This window comes from Chlorocebus sabaeus, chromosome 14 (genome assembly GCF_047675955.1).
Source record: "Chlorocebus sabaeus isolate Y175 chromosome 14, mChlSab1.0.hap1, whole genome shotgun sequence".
NCBI classification, from domain to species: Eukaryota; Metazoa; Chordata; class Mammalia; order Primates; family Cercopithecidae; genus Chlorocebus; species Chlorocebus sabaeus.
In genome coordinates, this window is record NC_132917.1 from 42275483 (window position 1) to 42296761 (window position 21279).

Consider the following 21279-nt stretch of genomic DNA (forward strand, 5'->3'; position numbering starts at 1 on the left):
TCTATGAAAATTACAAGTTGGCCCGGCGCGGTGGCTCAAGCCTGTAATCCCAGCACTTTGGGAGGCCGAGACGGGCGGATCACGAGGTCAGGAGATCGAGACCATCCTGGCTAACATGGTGAAACCCCGTCTCTACTAAAAAAATACAAAAAACTAGGCGGGCGCCTGTAGTCCCAGCTACTCCGGAGGCTAAGGCAGCGAAAACCTGTGAGGCGGAGCTTGCAGTGAGCTGAGATCCGGCCACTGCACTCCAGCCCAGGCGACAGAGCGAGTCTCCGTTTCAAAAAAAAAAAAAAGAAAAGAAAAAGAAAATTACAAGTGCATATCTCCTTTGACCCAATGATTTAACTTTCTGGAATGTATCCTATGGATATACCCGCATAAAAGAAATAAAATATATATGAACAGGATAATCACTGCCACATTTCCCATAGACAAGAAATGACATAAATGCATAGTGACTATGGGCCATCTCTAAAGTAGAATATTATGAAGCTGCAGAATCAGGGAGCTCTTTATAGACTCACATGGAATGATCTCCATGACACATTGTTAGTTAAAAAGCAGTTTCAGGACAGTGTGTATTACACTGGATTTCTGGCTTTTGTAAATATATATAATGTGCTTACATATATATAAAATGTCTCTGAAATGACAAACCAAAAACTAGTAACTTTGGTTACATCTAGGGAAAAGAACTGAATGGCTGGGAAAATGGAGAAAGGCTTAGCTTTGTAGCTTTTAGATTTTGAACCATTCTTATATGATTATTAACGATCTAAACAAATCAATTTAAAAGGATTATCCTCATACATAAAAAGTTATAAATTATTGATTTGGAAGACCTAAGATTTCTTCCAAACTTCAGATTGTGCACTGTGCCAAAATTTCAGAGGTTCATAAAAGTAAACCATATTCTTATCTTTATTCCTTTTGTACCATTAAGTACTTGATACCATTAAGTACCATTAAGTTCCTTGATTTTTTTATTGTTGTTTTGTTTTGAGACAGGGTGTCCCTGCTGCCTAGGCTGGAGTGCAGTTGTGCAATCACAGTTCACTGCAGCCTTCAACTCCTGGGCTCAGATGATCCTCCCACCTCAGTCTCTGGAGTAGCTGGGACTATAGGCTGTTTCCTGATAGACCTTTTTCTTTTTCTTTTCTTTTTTTTTTTTTTTTGAGACTGAGTCTCACTTTATCGCCCAGGCTGGAGTGCAGTGGCGTGATCTCGGCTCGCTGCAACCTCTCCCTCCCTGATGCAAGCGATTCTCCTCCCTCAGTCTCCCGAGTAGCTGCAATTACAGGCACCCACCACCACACTTGGCTAATTTTTGCATTTTTAGTAGAGATGGGGTTTCACCATGTTGGCCAGGCTGGTCTTGAACTCCTGACCTCAGGTGATCCCCCTGCCAAGCTCGGCCTCCCAAAGAGCTGGAATTACACAGGTGAGCCACTGATCTCGGCCTGATAGACCTTTTTCTTACTCTAGCACAGGATTCTGTCTGCTTCAACTGAGAGTTCTGGCAACTAAAGCCCACTGCTTGACCCCAAACAGCTTTTTTTTTTTTTTTTTTTTGAGACAGAGTCTCTCTGTCCCCCAGGCTGGAGTGCAATGGTGCCATCTCGGCTTACTGTAAGCTCCCCCTCCCAGGTTCAAGCGATTCTCCCACCTCAGCCTCCCAAGTAGCTGGGATTACAGACACCTGCCATCACGCCCAGCTAATTTTTGTATTTTTGTAGAGACGGGGTTTCACCACGTTGGCCAGGTTGGCCTTGAACTCCTGACCTCAGGTGATCCACCTGCCTCGGCCTCCCAAAATGCTGGGATTACAGGTGTGAGCCACCATGCCCGGCCCCAAACAGTTCTGTTCTATTCTATTCTATTCTATATTCTATATTCTATTTTATTCTATTTCATTTTATTTTATTTTTGAGATGGAGTTTCACTCTTTTTGCCCAGGCTGGAGTGCAATGGTGCAATCTCAGCTCACCACAATCTCCGCCTCCCTAGTTCAAGCAATCCTCCTGCCGCAGCCTCCTGGACAGCTGGGATTACAGGCATGCGCCACTACCCCAGCTAATTTTGTATTTTTAGTAGACACAGGGTTTTTCTCCATGTTGGTCAGGCTGGTCTTGAACTCCCGACCTCAGGTGATCCACCTGCCTCGGCCTCCCAAAGTGCTGGGATTACAGGCGTGAGCCACCACACCCAGATACCAAACAGCATTTTAAACTATAAAATAGAAGATATAGTTCTGGAAAGTTATGTTTTGAAATGTTATATATACAATAGACACTTATGGTTCCTGAATAGCAATTTTTGTGGTAGTGGAGAAATGGAGGAGAAATGACAACTCTGGCAAGTACTAAGAATTATTTCCTAATATTTCAGCTGGGCACAGTGGCTCACACCTGTAATCCCAACATTTTGGGAGGCCAAGGTGGCAGGATTGCTTGAAGCCAGGAGTTTAAGACAGGTCTGGGCAACACAGTAAGACCCCATCTCGAACTCCTGACCTTGTGATCCACCCACCTCGGCCTCCCAAAGTGCTGAGATTACAGGAGTGAGTCACCGCGCCTGGCCTGTAAGACCCCATCTCTACAAAAAATGTTCTTAATTCACGGGGCATGGTGGCTCATGCCTGTGATCCCAGCTACTCTGGAGACTGAGGTGGGAGAATCACCTGAGTCCAGGAGTTCTAGGCTGCAGTGGGCTATGATCGCACCACTGCACTCTGGCCTGGGTGACAGAGTTAGATCTCTTCTCAATCAATCAACAAAAATACAAAATAAAAGATGTTTTAATGAGAAACAGTACAAGATAATTTACCTGCCTTCTAGGGCTTTTTATCTAATCTAGCTTAAGAGCTAGGACATGTTTATATGAAAGTATAACCACCATGCTAAGAAGGATATCATAGATGCCAAATAAATAGTACAAATAAGCAATTCCTTAAGGAGTTCAGGAGGCAACATCACATTTACTAGGGTAATCAGTAAACGCTTCAAGAGAGGAGTAGAATCTGAACTGGGCTTGATGAATAATCCAATTTCAGCAGCTAGGCATTGCACAGTAAGGGACATTTGTGTGGCTCAGGAACAAGTAAGCAGGCCAGGCTGGACAAATGAAGACTGCAAGAGGCAGGCGATACTCTTAACTCCTGGGAAGTCCACTTCATCAGTCCCTGATGCCTGTGTCCTTCCAATGCCCTGGATTAACTTTGACTCTCCTTGTATTTTCCAGACTTCTTGTTTCTCCATTTCTCCACCACCACAAAGCCATCCAAGCTCTCATCCCCTCACTCTGGGAAGATTTCCAACTCATCTTCTTGTGTACAATCTTCCCTCTCTCCAAATCACGGAACACTTGCACCTCATGCAATACTTTATATGCATAACCCATTTACCCCAAACACAAAACTGGCCAAGGGCTAGCCACTGTCAGTAAAATAAAATTATTCTCCCTGGAATTCAAGGCCTTCTATCATCTGCTCTCTATCCACCTCTCACTCCATCACCGGACTCAAGCTTCCACAAACATCATATACAAGTTTCATGCCCATGATGTTCCTTTTATCCTAAAAAAATCTCTTTATTTTGTTCCGAGGCAGGGTGCACATGGTTGTGCAGGTTGCATTAACTAGAATTTATATAAATGACACTCCCTGGCCAGGTGTGGTGGCTCACACCTGTAATCCCAGCACTTTGGAAGGCCGACCCAGGCGGATCACCTGAGGTCAGCAGTTCGAGACCAGCCTGACCAACATGGAGAAAGCCCATCTCTACTAAAAATGCAAAAAATAAAATAAAATAAAATAAATGACACTCCCTGCTAGTTTGGGCAGCGCACAACTTCTGCAACCTTCCAACCATGGTTTGTTTCCATCCTCCATCACCTTGAAGGCCTTCTCCAAACAACTGAACTCTCAGAAGTCAATTGTGCCTCTGATTCCTACATCACCAACTTGACACCAGTTTTTCTTTACAACAGAAAGTTACAATATTTGGAACACCAGCAGTACCTTGAACATAGCAGATACTCAAAAGATGTTTGCAAACTATGACGGAGTAAGTCAAGAACGGCAGGTTGTCATCAAACTGTAAAGAGCCTTGAAGGCCAAGAAAGAAGTTTTGGCTTTATTTGGCAGATGTGAAATATAGTCAAATAATGATAATGATGTTTTGGAAAGACTAATTTCAGCAACCACAAGCAAGCAGGGTTTTAGCGACTATACGTAAAGTGACAGCTTAAGGGCCCTCTCTGTTGGAGGGCAGAGGGAGCTTCCTCTGTAATAAGCAGCACCCTCATTCAGCCATTCTGCAGTTTATCTGTTTGGGATTGCAGATATTGGTTTTCATATACCTTAACTCAGAGAGTGAAGCTAAAACTGGGCCATTAAGCCAAGAAAAACATGCTTTTGCTTGAAATATCTAAGTATCTAGGAAACAGCTCTGACTTGAATAATTATACACATACATAAAATACATATACACAAATAAGCATTACTTTTCCTTTCTCCCTTCACTTATTTTGCAGTCTCCCTCTTTTCCATCTCTGTGTCTTCCCTTTTTTATTTCTTGTGTTTCTCTCCCTAAAATTACTATCCATTTCTCTCATTTCTTTACAAATGCTTTACATTAATGATCTCCATATGGCCCTTTCCCTCTCCTAAAACACCCTCCCTCCCCCTAAGATTATATTTAAGGTATTTTACTGGTTTTGCTCATATACTGGCTCAGTCAACTCCCTCTTTATCTGTACTAATAATAATTCAATTCTCCTGTTTCCTTTGCTAATGTAGCTCAAACCTTCACTAACCTTAGAATTCTACAGTTACTAGAGAATAAAAATTTCAAGTCCATTTTCCCAATGCCCTCCTTAAAAAAAAAAAAAAAGGCATTTATTTAGGTAAATAAATTAATGTCATTGTATTGTTGGAGTACCAAATAAGTAATTCTTATCTGTAAATTCAAAACTGTTAGAACCTAATTCACTAAACAAAATGAATTTCCTAATGAATTTCCTTTCAAAGCATATATCTTGGATTTCAAGTCAAGAAGAAATAATAGACTCCGTGGTACTAGACAATTTTATTTACTTCTTAGATTTGTATAAAAATCCTTACTCCCTACGGGAAAAATATCATGTAGAAGTAATCCACTGCAATAGCAAGACCACCATTCCGAACTTGTACCTGCCCATCAGGAAAAGATGACAGAGCACAACCTTAAATTTAAAGAGAATGGAAGGAGGATCTTAAGACAGTGTCAAACAGATAAACTATAACATGCAGTTTGGCTTTTGTGCCCCAAGGGTGGTCTTCTTTGAAAGTCCACCCTTAGTCTGCTTATTCCTCCCACCGAATATGCTCGCTTGTACTAAAAACAGGAGAGTGCTATCACCATTGAAAGGTAAGACAGTCTAAGAAAAGACTGCAATCTTTTCCCATTCATCCTAGTAAAGTAAAAAAAAAAAAAAATCACCCAAATACTGTTTTCTGGATTTAGGACAGTTTAAGAGTTTTCTCTGCTCTCAAGGTAATGGTTTTCTCCCTTCCCATACTACAGACCCTCTGAAAGTCGCAGTGTGAATCTTTGATACCAAACGGTGGACAAGAGTTTTGCTAACTCCATACTTTGTAGGAAAGCGGGGGAGAAAAGGGCACAGACATTCATTATTGAGGGTCTATCGGTAAATTAACCTCCTTTATAATATAACAATTCCATTACAGCACATACTACGCCGGGGGCAGAGTGTATAGAACGTGTGGAGAGTGCACATTTCACCATAACAAGAATTCATCTTTCCAAACACTACCAAAAATTGGCAAATAATTAAAACTGCGCTTAGTTCAAGGCTTAATTGTTGAACCCTAACAATAAAAGTTCAGAAAAATCTAATTAGCAGGTTGCTCTCTGCTCAAAAGTAAACTACAAAGAGGGGACGTTTGTCTATCTCTACACGCCCCTCCCCATGCCTGGGGATTTCGCCCTCAAGAGGTGCGTCTAGTGCACGGGCCAGAACCCGCTGGTGCCCCGACAACGCGGTGGGAGTGGGGACCGACCCGTCCCGTAGTTGGCCGCGCCTGGGGCCTCGCTGGGTCGCGCACCCCGCTGGCTCGGTCGCCCGGAGGCGGACAGAACGGAGACGGGACTGACGGACGGCACGGACAGACGCGACAGGACGGACGGGACGGGCAGAGAAGCAGTGCGTCCTACCCGGAGGGCTCCCTCCCAGGGCCGGCGGAGTACCTGCTCCGGTCATCCAGGCTGCGGTTGTCGGCTGCTGCGTTGCGCCAGTCGGGCAACGTGCTGGCGCACAGCACAACCATGGACACGATCACGAACACCACCGACACGCTGGCCAGGATCTGCGCGGCCAGCGACGACGTGGGCTCCTCGAAGGTCCGCCGCATGCGCTCCAGCCAGCGCCTGGAGGGAGCCGCTTCGGCCCCGCCGGGGCGCGCCTCGTCGCGGCCCAGCACGCCCGGCTCGTCCGCTGAGTAGAAGGTATAGGTGTCGGACATGCGGTCGTCGAGGCGGCGCTGGCAGCAGTACTCGAGGTGCGCGCCCTCTAGGCCCCAGTAGATCATCTCGTTGTAGAAGGAGAGCTCGCACATCCGTGGCGCGAACCGCAACTTGCCGTGGCCGCGCACGTAGAGCAGGATGAAGCCGAAGGCCTCCGAGTGCCGGTCGAAGAAGTATTCGTTGCGCTCGCGGTCGTAGTCGTCGCACACCTCGAGCACGTCGCGCTCGGAGCGGCAGCCGTGCAGCCGGCTCACGCGGCGCAGCGGGAAGTCCTTCAGCAGCTCCCGGGACAGCGAGTACCGGGCGCCGCCCACGTTCAACACCACCGAGGCCGCCCCGCTGCGCCCGAAGGTCATGGCTGGCCGCCCGGCGGACCTTCGGCCCGAGGGCCCCGCTGCAGCTCCCCCCACAGCCGCCACGCGGGACCTGCCTGCCCGTGGCCGACGGGGGAGCCCGCCGTCGGGGCCCGCGCTCCCTCGGGGCTCCGCTCCTGCCTTCCGCTGGCCCGGGGATCCCTGGGCTCGAGTCTCTGGCAGCGCAGGCGGCGCTGCTAGCGGCGCGCCCTCCGCCCCGCGGTACCTGCGGGTGGCCGGGGAGTCCCCGCCGGCGCCAGCGCTGCGCCCCACCGGCTGGAAACGCGGCTGTGTCCGCGCCGCCGCCCCTCGCGTCCGAGGGCTGCCCACTCCGAGGCCGCGGTGCCCTCTCCCAGGCCGCGGCGCCGACCCCCAGAGGGGTGCGGGCGCCGAATGGAGGCGCCGGGGCGGGATAGCTCCCCGTCTCCCGCGCTCCCTGCGGCCGCGGATCCGGCGGCCGCCCCGCCGCCGTCCAGAGGCAAGAGGCAAAGTGAGCGGGTTCGGAGGCGGCGAGGAGCCGGCTCGCGGCGGCGGGGGCGGGGCCTCTGTGCAGTCCTCCTCCTCGCCCGCCGGCTCCGCGCGCGCGGCTCACCTCCCTCCGCGCCGCCCTCCGCTTCCCGCCCGCGCCCGCACCCGCACCTCCCCGGCTCGCTTGGGCTGGGATTCCCGGGCGCCCCGCCCTGGACCTCGGGCTCCCGGCCTCGTGACGCCGTCCTCCCCCTCCGCTCCCGCCCGTAGTGGCGGGGAGGGGTCCGCAGGGCGGGGGAGCGGGGAGCCCAGCGGCCGGGATGCCTGCTCCCGCGTCCCGCCCCGGGCCATCGGGATGACTTGGGCAGTCCCCAAGGGCCCTTTTAACAGCCCTGGTTCAAAGCCCAGTGTGGACTCGGGTGCGGGGACAGACGGCGTTTGGAGAGCTTTTTCCAGAAACTGTCCGGAGCCCAGCTCGCGTTCTGAGATCGCCCCTAAGGATTTCTCAGGGAAGGCATCCCAGCCACGGCTTTTCCTGCCGACTTTGCTCTTCCTCCCGCCGCGCGGGACGACCCACGTACCGCGTGCTCCGAGGGCGGCTACACGCCCCAGCCCCCAGCCTTGGTGCCGCCTGCCAGCCCGCGGAGGGGAGCGGCCCCTGACCCGGCCCCCACGTTCTGGGGCGCGTGTCCTGAGAAGGCGCCTACATGTAGCACGTCTGGACCCTCTCGAGATGCTGCCCTTAGTGTGGGATGAAAGTCTGGGGAGGAACCCCTTGTCACCGGCAAAAACAGCCTTTCGCGTGGTCTTCGTCTGCATCCTCCTTTTCAAAATATCTTGATTTCCCCCGCGGACCCCTGACCCGGCTGCAGCACCGGCCCTCCGAGCGAGAAGAGCCCCCTGAAGGCTCCGCAGAGCGATCTGTCCCGCGCTCTTGTCCGTGCCCAGAGAGTGGGTTCCACTTGGCAGGGATGATTTGAAACTGCTACCAGCAATTCATTCACCTGACACCCGACACCAGCAGTCCAGCCCACCGGAGGCGAGACAGGTGAGTTGTAAGGCGAACCGTGTTAGATGCAAAACAAATACTAGAAGAAAAAAAATAAGGGTGGGGTAGGGTGAGATGCGGTCATCTGACCACAAGGTAACCTGGCTGGTTAAAGGGAAGGGTTATTCTTTGCCCTCCGCTTTTCATAATTTTGTAAGATTGTCCGGTGCCCGCTAGAGGTCACCAAACGGAGTCCTTTTGCGCTGGTTAAGTGGATTCCTAGTGAAAAGGCAGACAACTGAAAATGTGAGTGCTGTCTCACATAAAATAAAATCACTCTGGGTAGCTTCTTAAAGGATGAAAATCTCTGTGAGTTGTTTATCCCCAGACTTGGATAATTTATTTTAAGAGCACTTAACGTGATTAAAAGCTCAAAAACGAGTTATTTGCTACTTTAGTATCTACTAAATACTTTGCTATTTAGTATCTATTTTGCTATTTAGTATCTACTAGGTAGATACTGCTACTTTGCTATTTAGTGTCTAAGTAGATACTAAACAAGAAAAATATCCGTAAGAAAGTGAGTTTCAAGACAGAACTGGAGGTGCTGATGGCCATGAGTTGGCACAGAGAAAGGACAAAACATTCCTGGTAGCAAAATCTCGAATGTGGAGGTTTAAAGTCTATGAAAAGTATAATGCACTTGCCCACTGAAACAATGGAGATCTCAACTGCAGCATTTAGATTGAATCCTATAATCTATGGAATCCCTGGAGGTTTTAATAGCAGAAATGGCCTGATGAAAGCTTTATTTCAGGCAGATGCCTTTGCACTTTGGGTCATTCTAAGGAGAAGGTCATTTCAGTAACCCAGGAATGGGATCCCCAACCCCATGTCTGTGAGGATGAAGAAGGGTCTGTTCTGAGAAACGCTGAGACCAAGAACTTTTCAGGTCTTGAAGATGGATTTGTTGTAGGACGTGAGGATGGGGAAAAGTTTGCAGATGTGAGCCAGAGATGAGCCTGGCTTTACACCAAGAGCCAATTCATCAGGAAGCTGTTAAAAAATACTTTCTAGAAGCATCACAAGCAATAGAAGGCAGAACTATAGTGTCAGTTGTTTGCTCCAACGTTATTATAGGGTTTATTTCCTGTGTTCTCTCTGTAGAATCCCTCTACTGTCTGTTGATTGTACCAGTGGAAGAAATATCTCATTTTAAATTAAATTTGAGCTTAGAAAACAAATTAATTTGATGACAATACAATGTGTGCCTCCTAGGTATATTTTCATAAGATTTCTTAGATAGGTTTAAATCATTTCATTTGTTTCAAGAGTAATATTTTTATTTGATTTTAATATCATCAACCACTGCTGCAGCAGCAATACCCAAATCATTTTCTTAAACAAAGAAAACAGTGATGCAGAAATGATAGGCTTGTCTCAATATAATCTGGTTTAGAGGGCGTTCTTAAAGCCAATTCTATTCCCTTGTACTTTGAGAAGATAGTGTTGTGAATTATTACATCTAAATTCTCTCCTAGACTCGGGATGATATTTAGGCTCTTCATATCTAAACCTTTGGAATGCATTACAATTTAAAGGTAGAATTTTAGAGGTTGAAAGAACCTAGAGGTTTTCTAGTTTCAGAAACTAGGAAAAAAAAAAAAAAGCAAATAATTACTCCTATTTTTTTCTCCCCTCCGAAGTTACAAAGCTTCAGAGATGTGGCTGTAACTTGCCCAAGCTTCCCCAGCAGCAGCATCCTGGCAGAGGCTAGAATCAGGTTTTCTAATGTCGAACTCTGCTCACTCTGTTTCCAGGGCCTGGATTGCTGCCACAACCTTCTGCCTCATCTCTTTGCACTCCAGTTCTTTCCTGTCTCTATGAATTCTGAGTAAGACCACCAGAGAGCTCTTAGTTCCATCCATTTTCATCGGGGCATTCCCGAGTTCAAAAACCTGAAAGGTGACTGGGTGTGGTGGCTCACGCCTGTAATCCCAGCACTTTGGAAGGCCAAGGCAGACAGATCACCCAAGTTCAGGAGTTCAAGACCAGCTTGGCCAACATAGTGAAATCCGTCTCTACTAAAATTTCAAAAAATTAGCCAGGCATGCTAGCAGGTGCCTGTAATCCCAGCTACTGGGGAGGCTGAGGCAGGAGATTGAGATTGCTTGAACCTGGGAGGCAGATGTTGTAGTGAGCCAAGATCATGCCATTGCACTCCAGCCTGGGCTACAAGAGCAAAACTCCTCTTGAAACTAGAGGTTAAAAAAAAAAAAAAAAAGAAAGAAAGAAAGAAGAAAAAAACCCAGAAAAACCTGAAATGAGTACATAAAAGTACATAATTAGAAATTGTCTATATAATAAAGTCCAAATTAGCTGGGCGCGGTGGCTCACGCCTGTAATCAGCATTTTGGGAGGCCGAGGCAGGTGGATCATGAAGTCAGGAGTTCAAGACTAGCCTGGCCAAGATGATGAAACCCTATCCCTACTAAAAATACAAAAGTTAGCCGGGCAGGGTGGCAGGCGCCTGTAATCCCAGCTACTCAGGACGCTGAGGTAGGAGAATCGCTTGAATCTGGGAGGCTGAAGTTGCAGTGAGCCAAGTTCGCACCACTGCACTTGAGCCTGGGTGATGGAATAAGACTCCATCTCAAAAAAAAAAAAAGTCCAAATTGTCTATAGGGCTCTCTCTAGACTCAAATCCTGGCTGTATAACTCATTTGCTAAGCCACCTGGAGCCAGTTCCATAAACCTCATGGATCCTCAGTTTTTCTCCTCCATAGAATGAATACCTACATCCAAAGGGGTAATGAAAAGATCACAAGCTGATATGAAGGTGGTATGTAGCTCAGTGCATGACACTGGAACAATCTCACTGGAAAAATCTCACTTCATTTTTGCTTCCTTTAGCCCAAATAAGCCGCGCTTATTTCTCATTCCAGGGTTCTAAATAAACACAGATTGGATAAGTGAATTGATTTGTCTAAACATGTGACCAATAACAAAGTAACCTGAAACAAAAAATTCAGTAAAAAGTTGTGACCCTTATACTGCTGACTCTGGCTTGAACACAGATTCCTCCATCAGTTTGCATTGCATAACTGGATGTGTTCGAGGACTCTGAACACCCTGTCTGCTCCAAAGCTTTAGAAATTGAAATACCCTGTGGGCACTACTGTTCCATGCAGCTTACTTATCAAACCTGTCTGCTTTAAAAAGCCCTTGCCCTGCTGGTAATTCATATTTTCAATGTTTGCGTTTACATCAGTTTATTTCTCAGCCTCTGCCAAATCAGTTGGGACTTGTCAAAGTCAGCTTTTTGAATGGAAGTGTAGCCTTCTAATTTCTCTCATTTTAATAAATAAAAGACTATGACTTAGCCCACTATGCACAATGACCGCTGTAGAAGGTGTTCAAAAGACCACCAGGATGGCTGAATGGCAGAAAGGAGAGCTTTATTGGTGTTATCATTTGCAAGCCAGGAAGAGAAAGTCTCCGGTGTAGACTGAAGGTGCTCTGTCTTCAAAGAGGGGAATAACAGGTTGAGTTTTAGGCCTCACAGGGCCTGTGTCATACATAATCAGCAGGCTTGGGGGAAAAGCTGTACATACTTATGGGGGAGGCGCACACATGTGTAATGGGTACACATATATATAACATACATCGGGATCACTTTGTGATAGGGCTTCAGCATTAAAATGAGGTGGAATTTGGCTCTTTATGTCAACAGGTGAACTGCAGGCCACAAAGACAGCTTGTGTGCTGTGTCTGTAAGCTGGCTGAAACTGATTTGAGGTCTGCAGCAGCTCATCAGAAACGAATGTTTGTCATGGCTGTCTATCCAGACGGAGTTGTTGTCATCTGGATTGTATAACAGAATTGAAAGCTCCTATTTTTAGGGAGTTTAGCCACAGTAATTTAGAAATTTGCCAGTCAAGCCCTGAGCCCTCGACCCATCAGTAACTTGGTTTCCTTATCTTAGGGTCTGTCTTAGTTTATTAAGGGGCGTATATTTTGGTCTCTCAGATTACAAAGGTAGAGCTGTAACACAGTAGCACTATGAGGTTATCCCAAGATTCAGATGGTGGTCTTGTTTACAGAGCTCTAATACAGGGAAGTATAGGTAAAACTAGAAAAATTTGGCCGGGCATGGTGGCTCACGCCTATAATCCCAGCACTTCGTGAGGCTGAGGCAGGCGGATAACCTGAGGTCAGGAGTTCAAGACCAGCCTGACCAACATAGTGAAACCCCATCTGTACTCAAAATAAAAAATTAGCTGGACGTGGTGGTGGGCACCTGTAATACCAGCTACTTGGGAGGCTGAGGTGGGAGAATTGCTTGAACCTGGGAGGTGGAGGTTACAGTGAGCCGAGATCATGCCACTATGCTCCAGCTTGGGTGACAGAGTGAGACTCCATCTCAAAAAAAAAAAAAAAAAAAAAAAAATTAGCTGGGTGTGGTGGCATGTGCCTGTAATCCTTGCTACTCAGGAGACTGAGGCAGGAGAATCGCTTGAACCCAGGAGTTGGATGCCAGTGCACTCCAGCCTGGTGACAGAGACTCTATCTCAAAAACAAACAGACAAACAAAAATGAGAGATACAAGAAAAGACGTAAAAGTTTTCAGATGTCTAAGGCTGAGGCAGGAAATATGTGTAGGGGAGGGGAAAAATTTTTTTCCTCTACCTTCCTAGGTTCTTGGCCTATGGTCCTACAAATTAGACTGACAAAAGTTATATTAACAATAGAAACACAGTTTATTAACAAGTACAGCATAGCACATTATACAGAGAAAATCAAAGGGTGGTTAATATCAAAATCAAGGGGCTTTATGAAGCTTTTTTTTTTTTTTTTTTTTTTTTTTTTCCAGACGGAGTCTCACTCTGTCGCCCAGGCTGGAGTGCAGTGGCGCGATCTTGGCTCACTGCAAGCTCTGCCTCCCGGGTTCACACCATTCTCCTGCCTCAGCCTCCAGAGTAGCTGGGACTACAGGTACCTACCACCACACCCAGCTAATTTTTTGTATTTTTAGTAGAGATGGGGTTTCACCATGTTAGCCAGGATGGTCTCAATCTCCTGACCTCATGATCCGCCTGCCTCAGCCTCCCAAAGTACTAGGATTACAGGTGTAAGCCACCGTGCCCAGCCTATATAGCATCTTAACAAAGAGTAATAAATTTGCTAAGCAGCAACCAGCTAAAGGAAAAGGAGTTTAGGCTTTTAGGGGTGGCAAACTATGGGAAAGTAAACATATCAGGAAACTAACAGAAGATAAGTGTTGTTTTATAAGATGCATTATGCATTACGTAGATTCCTCTGGTCCTATCTCTAGGCTGATAAGAGGCTAGGGTCTCCAGTAGTTAAGAATCTTTCTGCCTTCCTAGTAGAGAAGAGGAAGGCATAATTTTTTTCTTATGTCTGATTCTTCTCAATTGCCTTTAGCTCAAAATAATCCTTATGTCAAAATGGCATATTTTGGGAGGCATATTCTGATCCCCTACATATGGCATGGAGGCCATTATTGTATTTTCAACCAACCCACTCCTAACACTGTGGCTTCATTAAACTTAACATTTAGATAACATTAAAGTTACCTAACTGAACTTGAGCCCACCTACCCAGTGCAGCAAAGTCAAACACTCGCATCGGGATTGCAGCGAGAGAAAGTGAGGCATTTATTGCAGAGTGCCAAGAAAGGAAAATCAGACAGCCCATGCTTAAGACCTGAATTCCCGGCCGGTTGTGGTGGCTTATTCCTGTAGTCCCAGCACTTTGGGAGGCCAAGGCATGTGGATCACTTGAGGTCAGGAGTTTGAGACCAGCCTGGGCAACATGGTGAAACCCTGTCTCTATTAAAAATACAAAAATTAGCCAGGCCTGGTGGCGTATGCTTGTAATCCCAGCTACTCAGGAGGCTGAGGCAAGAGAATCACTTGAACCTGGGAGACAGAGGTTGTGGTGAGCCGAGATCGTGCCACTGCACTCCAGGCTGGGCAATAGAGCGAGACTCTATCTCAAAAATAAAAATTTAAATTTAAATTTAAAAACGACCCAAATGCCCTGATGGCTTACAGGCAAGAGTTTTTAAAGGCAGGAAGGCAGAGTTTACAGGCAAAGTCATAAATCAATACATCGAGGACATACATTGGTTTGACCTGAAAAGGGGGGACATCTCAAAGTGGGGTGGGGGAGTGGCCAACAGGTCATAGATGGATTCAAAGATTTCCTGATTTGCAATTGATTAAGGAGTTGAAGCTTTGTCTAAAAATTTGGGATCAGCAGAAAAGAATGTTGGCTCTGGCCTGCAGGTGTGGCCTCCTCCAGGACCCTCAGGAAGAATTTTAGAACAAAGAATGGCAGTCTGAGTTCAGTTGTTAGTCCGCCATCTGAGGTCTGTGTGCCAGTGGATCTGTTCGGTCGAGGTACGGGTTTCTGAAAAACAACTCAGGGACATATGTGCAGATGTTATCTTTACTTTCTATAGGGAAACAAACATGCTGTGATTCTAACTTCCTTAGCTATTATTGTTATTGGAAAGGGGTCCCAATCCAGCCGAGTGTGGTGGCTCACGCCTGTAATCCCAGCACTTTGGGAGGCCGAGGCAGCTGGATCACCTGAGTTCAGGAGTTTGAGACTAGCCTGGCCAACATGGCGAAACCCCATCTCTACTAAAAATACAAAATTAGCCAGTGTGGTGGCACATGCCTGTAATCCCAGCTAGTCAGGAGGCTGAGGCAGGAGAATCACTTGAACTCTGGAGGCAGAGGTTGTGGTGAGCCGAGATCGCATCATTGCTCTCCAGCCTGGGCAACAAGAACGAAACTCCGTCTCAAAAAAAAAAAAAAAAATACAAAAATTAGCCAGGTGTGGTGGCAGTCGCCTGTAATCCCAGCTACTTGGGAGGCTGAGGCAGGAGAATCACTTGAACCGGGAGGCAGAGGTTGCAGTGAGCTGAGATCGCACCACTGCACTCCAGCCTGGGAGACGGGGCAAGACTCTGTCTCAAATAAATAAATAAATAACTTTTAAAAAAGGAAAGGGGTCCCAATCCAGACCCCAAGAGAAGGTTCTTGGATCTCACACAAGAAAGAATTGGAGGCAAGTCCATAGAGTAAAATGAAAGCAAGTTTGTTAGAGAAGTAAAGGATTAAAGAATGGCTACTCCTTAGACAGAGCAGCTGCTCCCAAGGGCTGCTGGTTGCCCATTTTTATGATTATTTCTTGATGATATGCTAAACAAGGGGTGGATTATTCATGACTCCCCTTTTTAGACCTTATAGGGTAACTTTCTGACATTGCCATGGCATTTGCAAACTGTCATGGTGCTGGTGGGAGTGTAGCACTGAGGACTACCAGAGATCACCTCGTCACCATCTTAGTTTTGGTGAGATTTGGCCAGCTTCTTTACTGCAAGCTGTTTTATCAGCAAGGTCTTTATGACCTGTATCTTGTGCTGACCTCCTATCTCAACCTGTCACTAAGAATGCCTAACCATCTGGGAAGGTAGCCCACTAGATCTCAGTCTTATTTTACCTAGCTCCTATTTATTCAAGATGGAGTTGCTCTGGTTCAAACACCTCTGACATTTTAAACTGCTATACCTTCTTGTTTCTCAGGTTGTTTATTTACTTCTCAGGGCTAGCTAGGTGACTGGAATTTACCTTGAAGGAGTTCAAGAATTTCATTTTATTTCTATGCTTTGAGGTGGAGGGTGCCCAGCAGGCCCCTAAGAGGGGCTCCTGTTCCTTCTCATGCCCTCAAAGCTGGGTGTGGTAGTGTATACCTGTAGTCTCAGCTGCTCAGGAGGCTCATGCAAGAGCATCCGTTTGGCCCAGGAGTTCGAGACCAGCCTGGGCAACATAGCAAGGCCCCATCATTTAAACAAAATGAAAAAAGGAAAATAAATAAATAAATAAACTGCCCTCAGACCCATCGCACCCCAGGAACTGCATTCTTTTTTTTTTTTTTTTTTTTTTGAGACAGAGTTTCCCTCTTGTCACCCAGGCTGCTGTGTAGTAGTGTGATCTCGACTCACTGCAACCTCCACCTCCTGGGTTCAAGCAATTCTCCTGCCTCAGCCATCTGAGCAGCTGGGATTACAGGTGCTTGTCACCACGCCCAGCTAACTTTTTGTATTTTTAGTAGAGATGGGGTTTCGCCATGTTGGGCAGGCTGGTCTTGAACTCCTGACCTCAAGTGATCCACCTGCTTCAGCCTCCCAAAGTGCTGAGATTACAGGCATGAGCCATCACACCTGGTCATGAACCACATTCTTTTTTTTTTTTTTGAGTCTATCAAAAGACCTCACTCTGTCGCCCAGGCTGGAGTGTAGTGGTGTGATCTTGGCTCACTACAACCTCCACCTCTCAGGTTCAGGTGATTCTCCTGCCTCAGCCTCCCGAGTAACTGGGATTACAGGTGTGCATCACCATGCCTGGCTAATATTTTGTATTTTTAATAGAGACGGCATTTTGCCATGTTGGTCATGCTGGTCTCAAACTCCTGACCTCAGGTGATCCAGCTGCCTCAGCCTCCCAAAGTGCTGGGATCACAGGGTGAGCCACCACACCTAGCCCCATGAACTACATTCTTAAAGATGAGAAGCCACCAGAGGGACATGTCACTCCTATGTCACACTTATGACACCATCTCACATCGACGTCCTTGCTTTTTCTTCTCTTCTGCTCCAGGACCCTTTAAGCATTTTTTTTTGTTTTGTTTTGTTTTGTTTTGTTTTTGTAGAGACATGGTCTCCCTATGTTGCCCAGGCTGATCTTGAACTCCTGGGTTCAAGCAGTTCTCCAACCTCCTCTTCCTAAAGTGCTAGGATTACAGGTGTGAGCTACCACAATTGGCCCCTTTCTGCTCTTATTCAAGCAAAAGAAACACTCTCTTCCTTAAATTTCCAGCTTTGCGAAGCTCGCTATATAACCATTAACAGCAAAAACATTTGTGGTGCCATTATAGGAACAGCCCCTCTTTGTAATCTTCACCCCAGCGTCACTCCAGTCATGCTGCCCTGTTGAACTGGAATGACCCTTCTCCCCATCACCACTCTGAGGACCTTGCTCCATACAATGGCTGAGCCCTTCTAGGAGGCACCATGCACTCTGCTGCCCACAAAAACACTGTTATTATTAATCCCATTGTACAGATGAAGAAATGAGGCTTCAAGAGAAGAGTTGGGCCCAGGCGTAGTGACTCACACCTGTAATCCCTACACTTTGGGAGGCCGAGGTGGGTGGATCACGAGGTCAGGAGATCAAGACCATCCTGGCTAACACGGTGAAACCCCATCTCTACTAAAAATACAAAACATTAGCCCAGCATGGTGGTGGGCTCCTGTAGTCCCGGCTACTCGGGAGGCTGAGGCAGGAGAATCGCTTGAAGCTGGGAGGCGGAGCTTGCAGTGAGCGGAGATCACGCCACTGCACTCCAGCCTGGGCGACAGAGCGAGACTCCACCTCAAAAAAAATAAAAAGAGATGAGATGACTCGCCTAACGTCCCAAAGCTAACTAGTAAGTGCCAGAACCAATAGTGAAACCCACAGACTGTGCAGGCTGTCTTGCCTCCCATGCTGGCTCAGCACCACCTCTCCTCTCTACCAAGCGCTAAGCACCTCCCTGGAGGGAGGAACCAGTTAGGTGATGCCAGAGGAAGCAGATAAATCTAGAATGCGGATCATTATACAAGATAATTAGTCTTCCAAAAGCCACTTTCATATCATGAAATATTTAAGAGAAGATCATATAATGTCTGATATGTACTTCAGAACAACCAAGAGCAAGGGCAAGTAGGTGGGAATATAGATAAAACGAGATTGGCCACAAATTAATAATTTTTTTTTTGAGATGGAATCTTGCTCTGTTGCCCAGGTTGGAGTACAATGGCACGATCTCAGCTCACTGCAGCTTCCATCTCCCAGGTTCAAGTGATTCTCCTGCCTTAGCATCCCAAGTAGCTGGGATTACAGGTGCCTCGAACTCCTCTCCTCAAATGATCTGTCTGTCTCGGCCTCCCAAAGTGCTAGGATTACAGGCATGAGCCATCGCACCCAGCCCCCTCAAATTGATAATTATTCAAGCTGGATAATGGGGTTCATTTTATTAATCTCTCCACTTTTATGTATATTTGAAGTTGTCCATAATAAAAAAGTAAAGCCCAGTACGGTGGCTCACGCCTGTAATCCTAGATCTTTGGGAGGCTGAGGCAGGAGAATTGTTTGAACCCAGGAGTTCAAGACCAGCCTGGGCAACATAGTGAGACCCTGTCTCTACTAAAAATAATTTTTAAAAAATTATCTGCGTGTGGTGGTACTCAATGCCTGTGATCCCAGCCACTCAGGATGCTGAGGTGGGAGGATCACTTGAGCCCAGGAGGTCGAGGCTGCAGTGAGCCATGGTCATGTCACTGCACTCCAGCGTGGGCAACAGAGTGAGACCCTGTCTCAAATATTATATTTAATATATTTTTTAAGTAAAAATAAAATTTTAGCACCTTGGACTTCATTTAAGCTTATTTTCGAATGCCGATTGTGATTCCATAGTTCCTTCAGATTGGATCTGAAAATAGAGACATGTAGGCGGGGAGTAAGGGATTGGAGACTAATTTACTTATTTTTTATTTATTTATTTATTTAGTATTCTTTTTTGATACGGGGTCTTGCTCTGTTTTCCAGGCTGGAGTACAGTGGCGTGATCTTGGCTTACTGCAACCTCCATCTCCCGGGTTCAAGTGATTCTTGTGCCTTAGCCTCCCAAGTAGCTGGGAGTACAGGCACAGACCACCACACCCAGCTAATTTTTGTAAATTTAGTAGAGATGGGTTTCACCATGTTGGCCAGGCTGGTCTGAAACTCCTGACCTCGGGTGATCCGGCCGTCTTGGCCTCCTGAAGTGCTGGGATTACAGGTGTGAGCCACTGCGCCCGGCCTGTTTTATTTTTTTGAGACAGAGTCTCACTCTATCTCCTGAACTGGAGTACAGTGGTGCAATTATAGCTCACTGTAACCTTGAACTCCTAGGCTCAAGTGGCTTCCTCTCTCTTCAGCCTCCTGAGTAGCTGGAGTAGCATGCATGATCACGCCTGGCTAATTTTTAATTTTTTGTAGAGAGAAGGTCCCACTATGTTGCTCAGGTTAGTCCCCAGCTCCTGGGCTCAAGCAATCTTCCCACCTCAACCTCCTAGTGCTGGGATTGCAGGCGTGAGCCACTGCTGATGGTCTTGCTCTGTCTCCCAGGCTATAGTACAGTGGCACAATCACAGCTTACTATGGCCTTGACCTCCTAAGCTCAAGCAATCCTCCCTCCTCAGCCTCCCAAGTAGCTAAGACTATAGGCATGCATGACCACATCCAGCTAATGTCTTTTTTTTTTTATAGAGATAGGGTCTCACTATGTTGCCCAGGCTGGTCTCAAACTCCTGGCCTCATGCAGTCCTCCCACCTCAGCCTCCCAAAGTGTTGGGATTACAGACATGAGCCACTGTGCTTGGCTGAGAATAAGATTTCTGAAAAAGATACATAAAATAGTTATGAGTGATTATTTCTTGGTCGAGGGACTAGGAATATTAAGTTAGACATGAGACCTATCTTTTGTTGGTTATTATAAACCTTTCTCTTTTTTTAACTGTGTGAAAAGATTATGTTTTCAATTGAAAAAAAAAAAAGAAAGAAAAACTAGGTCAGGTGCCATGGCTCACACCTGTAATCCCAACACTTTGGGAGGCTGAGGTGGGAGGATGCTTGAGCCCAGAAGTTCAAGACCAGCCTGAGCAATATAGTGAGACCCCATTTCTACAGAAACCTTAAAAAATTAGCCAAGCATGGGGGAGCGCACCTGTAATCCCAGCTACTCCAGAGGCTGAAGTGGGGTGATGACTTGAGCCCGGGAGGCAGAAGTTGCAGTGACAGAGGTTGCAGTGAGTCGAGATCTCAATGCTGCATTCCGGCCTGAGCAACAGGGTGAGAGTCTGTCTCAAAAAAAAAAAAAAAAGAAAGAAACCTAGTTAAGAAAAAGTCTGAGCGTGTAACATTCTACCAGATTACCTCTTTTTCCTGAGGCGCATTCTTGCTGGTTCCTGCATCCCGTCTTCTGAGTTACACCTGGGCCAGGCTTGGCATCTGCTGTTCCCTCTGCCTAGAGCACGAACACATTGTCCCAGAGCATTAGGTGGCTCATTCCTTCTTGTCAGTCAAGTCTCAGTTCAAATGTCACTTCCTCAGAGAGTCTTTCTCCAGCCACATACTTCTAGCATATAAACCTATTTTTTTCTTTCCCTTACCCTATTTTTAAAAATCTAACTTGTCCAAACCCATAGCATCTCCAACACCAAAAGTGAACCCTATATATGAACTATAAACTTATTTTTTTCTTTTTCTTTGAGACAGTCTTGCTTTGCCACCCAGGCTGGAGTGCAGTGGCACCATCTCGGCTCACTGCAGCCTCGATCTCCTGGGCTCAAGCGATCCTCCCACCTCAGCCCCCTGAGCATCTGGGACTACAGGCATGTGACACTATGCCCTGCTAATTTTTTTTATCTTGTATGTTGTATATATTATATTATATACATATTACATATAATTATATATTATATTATAAATTATTATAATTATAAATTAAATGTATATTATATATTTATGTTGTATATATTATATATATGCAACATATATACTATACAACATTTATATGTTGGGGGAAAGGGGTTATACATCTCTGTACCTTCCTTTTGATTTCACTGTGAACCTAAAACTGCTCTAAAAAATAAAGTCTGTTTTTAAAAATTACCTTGCTTATTCACCTGTTACTTGTTTTTGTTGTTGTTGTTGTTGTTGTTGAGATGGAGTCTCGCTCTGTTGCCCAGGATGGAGTGCAGTGGCACCATCTTGGCTCACTTCTACCTCCACCTCCTGGGTTCAAGCAACTCCCTTGCCTCAGCCTC

General features: G+C 46.4%; 2 protein-coding genes across 3 annotated transcripts in view; one reads left to right on the forward strand and one right to left on the reverse strand.

Moving 5' to 3' along the window:
• KCNG3 (potassium voltage-gated channel modifier subfamily G member 3) overlaps positions 1-7372 on the reverse strand; it is a 73063-nt gene extending 65691 nt beyond the window's left edge. The window contains exon 1 of one of the 2 annotated variants that reach the window (XM_007970814.3): positions 6252-7372. In XM_007970814.3, coding sequence (XP_007969005.1) covers positions 6252-6883 — 632 coding nt within the window. In that variant the 5' untranslated portion in view covers positions 6884-7372. Of the gene's footprint in view, positions 1-6218 lie in introns of both variants that reach the window. The other variant, XM_007970813.3, reaches the window with a different exon arrangement.
• Positions 7373-8377: 1005 nt separating this feature from the next.
• Positions 8378-21279, forward strand: part of MTA3 (metastasis associated 1 family member 3) — a 259198-nt gene continuing 246296 nt past the window's right edge. Inside the window, exon 1 of the transcript XR_012095274.1 lies at positions 8378-8396. The gene's annotated coding sequence lies outside the window, so the exon portion shown is untranslated. The remainder of the gene's footprint in view (positions 8397-21279) is intronic.